This window comes from Nelumbo lutea, chromosome 8 (genome assembly GCF_056320005.1).
Source record: "Nelumbo lutea isolate HS-2025 chromosome 8, American lotus-T2T, whole genome shotgun sequence".
Lineage (NCBI taxonomy): Eukaryota > Viridiplantae > Streptophyta > Magnoliopsida > Proteales > Nelumbonaceae > Nelumbo > Nelumbo lutea.
The window spans coordinates 48,971,838-48,976,304 of NC_142691.1; the positions used below are offsets into that span (position 1 = coordinate 48,971,838).

Here is a 4,467-nt window from a genome sequence, read left to right on the forward strand (position 1 = left end):
TATGACTTTCCATATTTGGTTCTTATTAGATGTTTTGACTTGTATATGCTATTTGGCTATAGTGTCCATCTCAGAATGACAAATTGATTTTGATGTTTTGAAATCTTGGGTCAGGGCCGAGAGACCATATGATGATAGCCTGATACTGATAGGGTCAAGTTTCACCCCCCCCCTGATGAGGGCTTGTTTCTAACTATTCGATTGGTCATATGAGACTTGGCCAATGGAAGCTGGTGTATGAGTGCAAAGCAGATTCCACTCAGAAAAGCCCCCTCATGTGAAGGATCCTTGTCTCAAATCCCTATGATGATTCTGATGAGAAAGCAGAAAGAGGAATCAATGACTATATCTATCTGTTACATGTGACAAGAAAGGTATTGCTTCTCCTTGAGGCCACCTGAGTTACAGAAATCAGAAAAATACTAAACCCAAATGAGTGAACTTTGGCTGAGGGAATTGGCCAGGCAACGTAAGTCTCATGCTTCCTTACATGGGTAGCCTATTATTCCTTCACCTCACCTGAAAACCTTAAAACTGAAACCAGAGAAATGGCTCCTCCCTCTCAACCAATTGCTCAAGTCAAGCCAAGGGAACTTCTTGGGCCAGAAAGTTGCTGGAGTTCTAACCATGAGAATCATGGCAACCTTGAACCTTACTGGACTCTTTCTGATCATTGCCATCTCCCTCTTCTCCTTCTCGTTGGCTTGCACCTTCACTGTAACGAACAATTGCCCACACACAATCTGGCCAGGTACACTGGCTGGCGCAGGGACACCACAGCTTCCAGCAACCGGATTTCAACTAGATTCCGGTGGAAGTGTTAGAATTGAAACGACTCCAGGTTGGTCGGGTAGGGTTTGGGCCAGGACTGGGTGCACATTTGATGAATCAGGAGTTGGGACATGTGAGACAGGGGACTGTGGGGGAAGGTTGGAGTGCAATGGCAATGGTGCCACACCACCTGTGTCGCTTTTCGAGATCACGCTTGGAAAGGGCAGTGACAAGGATTTCTATGACGTTAGCATCGTCGACGGGTACAATCTGCCACTAGTTGCGGCACCACGTGGAATCTACGGTGGCTGTAATGCCACCGGTTGCGTGTCTAATCTCAATACAGGTATGATGAACTGTTCTGCTAAAGCTTATGATGAATGGTGAATTATGCTACTGAACTTTCCCAAACAAGAGTAGTGTGGGCCTGACATGTTAGATCCTAAGAAGCCCATCATCGATTAATTCCCTCCATTTCAAGCCACAGCCACCATTGAGTATCAGGGTAGGAAGTTGGCCACCTGACCACTGTCTAAAAACCTAACAATGACCTGAAATTGAAGGCAGATCCAGCTGCTTAGTTAGTTTTGATGTTTTATGATCTTATGAAATTACATATCTATTGTTGAAGTTTAAAAAGTCAGTAATGAATATTTGCTTTTTTAAGCATAAAAAAAAAAGAAAAATTGCTTCCCATTTTCATACTTGATTGAAGTTTTCTTTATATATTTTTGCTTAATAAAAATTCATAATTTTCATCAATTAACACCTAAAAATAGCAATTTAAATCATACACAAGACCTTTTGTAAGATCTTTTAATCCAATTGCTCATAATTTCATTGTTCTCCTGGTAAAAAATGTAAAGAACTAAAGATTGTGGGTTTGTGATCTGCATGTGCCATTCTTTAACACAAGTTGTTTTAGTGTTTGTCGATTAGAGTTTCTTTTTATTTAAATAATCACTTTAGTCTTCTTTTCTAGACGGCCCATCTGATTTCAGCCATGAAGAGAGACACGTAGCTGATCTGGACTGTCCAATAAAGAAATCACTTTGTTTCACTTTAGCACTTCCTAGTTCACATTAGTTCTAACCCCCAAATGTGGTTGGATGTCTTCTAAGGATGCTTAGATTATGAACCCTGAATCTTCGGCTTTCCATCTAAATCCTAAACCCCGACAAATAGCTTAGCACCTCTTAAGGGGCTTTAAAGGCTTTATAATTTTTGGCTATTTACCAGCTTTCTGCAAAAGCATCTATTTCGTTGCTTATCATCAAGGTTGTCTTTCAGTTTTAATGGAAGGCCCACTTGGCTTTCTGGGTTTTTTCTTTTTTTTTTTTATAACAATGATCAAACATGGCTTTTCAGATTTCTAGGCCTTGACATGCCAAGTAGCTATATATTCCGTGTTTCTACTTTCTAGTAATGCGTGCCTTGCTTTCTGCATTTTTCACCAAGCATGGTTCGTCAGCTTAAATGTAGATCCCATCCTGAAAAGCCTCAAAGCCACGTGGAAAAGTCCATCCAGACGTGTTCTTAGTGTATTTAACCACGTGGCACAGGATGTTGGTCAAAAAACTGCATAATGGATAGGAACTCAGACTTGTATTACCAAATAGAAAAATACCAAATTTTGATCTTCAAAAGAACCCATAAAGAGACTTGCCATGTTAAGATCGGCTTCTAACAACTTTTCTAAGATATCTTAAATCCTATCTAAAAGATTCAAATTCAACTTCTCTGGTTTCTATTTTAGTCAGTTCAAGAGAAGTCAGTTCTTTGTTTGTTAAGAATAGTTTTAGTTTGAAGTAGAATTTCTTACTTGTAAAAACTATATTATTTAGGTAATTCATTAAATAAAATAAATAAAGCTTCAAACTGATTTTATTTTTTCTCGACTTAGTGAGATTCATTTCCTGTATCTCATCCAACTATTCCTCTTGCACAATAATGCATCAAGAGTCAAGAGTATATTCACTTGTTATAAGAACATAATGAGGAACTCTGATCAATCAATTATCTGATTCTGAATTCAGGTTGCCCAAAAGAACTGCAGGTTGTGGGGGGAGTGGAGTCAGGGGGTGTGGTAGCATGTAGGAGTGCATGTGAGGCATTCGGTCTGGATCAGTATTGCTGCAGCGGGGAGTATGCCAATCCAACAACTTGCAGACCTTCATCCTACTCAACCATCTTTAAGACAGCATGCCCAAAAGCCTACAGCTATGCATTTGATGACAGAACAAGCACTTTCACTTGCAAAGCCTATGAATATGCCATCATTTTCTGCCCCACAGGAAACGGGTACAAGTCTCTCTTCCAACTAGGTGTCAAACATTGCAATGTTGTAGACATAACTGTGCCGGACCGGAAACCGGCAGCCGAAATGGCGGTTTTCCTGCCTGGTTCTTAGAAATGTTGGCTTGGTTAGACTTACCCATTTACATGTGTTTAGAGCTGCAACTTGGGTTGCTCAATTTGAAGAAATTCAATTACACTGGGCTCAGATTAGGATTCGGGTTCAGACCTATTGAAAATTTAAGAATTTCCCAACCCAACCCAAGTTGCACCCCTAGCTACATGTATTGATATATGATATGGGTAATAGTAAAACCCTCTAATATTTATTTTGGTGTGAAATGGCTTTAAAAGATAATGGAGAACCATTTTTGTCTGAATGAGTCGAGTTGTTCAAGTGTTCAACCATCTGGTTGAACCATTATGACCCAATCATCAAAACGGTTCTCTGTCCGGTCCATGCCATGGATGGCAAACCCAAGTCTTATATGAAGATGGAATTTTCCATCCCATCCTGATGCCTGTACTCATCTGAGCACTAACTCATCAGTTGAGTTCATCACCTCCATTGTTGTTCTGTGCAGGCAGATGAGATCGAATGGTTTTGTCACTGCCCCTGCAGTCCACAAAAACAGCTATGGCGAAGTTGGGGGGATGGTTTCATCATCAAGCACTCTATCATTCCCGATGTTGATGTTTCTCCTTGTCATCCTAAACTATTTGTAGGCAGCCCTGAGCTTGATGCCTTCCTGTCATGGCTGCTCCGACAGAGGTCGAGAGAACTTCACATTGTTTCCTGCTACAAGAAGAAACTACTGCATCAAGGCACAACGCAAAGATGGATCTGAGACTGACAAATGGTGTAGAAGTTCTCTAGTCCTGTTTCAAGTGCAGCACTCAATGATTCATTAGGCACAACTCTGTACAATTTTTACCCATTTTAATTTAGTTATATTAATGTCATAAAAGCACATCCGTCAGGTTAGCAAAGAGGAGTTGTGTCAGTTGGTTCGTTTCAAAGCAAAAGCTCAATGTAGTTATTCAGATCGGGGCACCAATGTAGTAAAATATCAGTTTATTAGTTTCTATTTCAGTTCCTCTGAAAAAATTCACTTTCTCTGCAAATCTGAGATTATGTTTAGGCAAAGCCTATGGTGCATTAATCAATGAAAATTAAGTAAATCGTGTGATGTTCTTAATGTGATTGATTGATATCATTAAGATTTAATGTGTAATAAATCAATGAAGTCTTATCTTTATCTGACAATCAAATATTTTGCAGTGATCCACATGCAAACTCTGTTTACATATTACAGACCCACATCACTTCAGATTTCAGAACTGCTCAATAGAAACCTGATCCAAGAATACTACTCTTATCAAGATCCAGGCCCAGTTCAT

The 4,467-nt window shown here is 39.7% G+C and overlaps 1 protein-coding gene across 1 annotated transcript; it reads left to right on the top strand.

The window, feature by feature from the left end:
• The first annotated feature begins 509 nt into the window (after positions 1–509).
• Positions 510–4,243, top strand: LOC148844066 (pathogenesis-related thaumatin-like protein 3.5). The gene is made up of 3 exons (XM_088959636.1): positions 510–1,117; positions 2,808–3,072; positions 3,651–4,243. Exons 1-3 carry the CDS (start codon positions 628–630, stop codon positions 3,790–3,792), a joined length of 897 nt encoding a protein of 298 aa, XP_088815762.1. The 5' UTR covers positions 510–627; the 3' UTR covers positions 3,793–4,243.
• Positions 4,244–4,467: the final 224 nt, after the last annotated feature.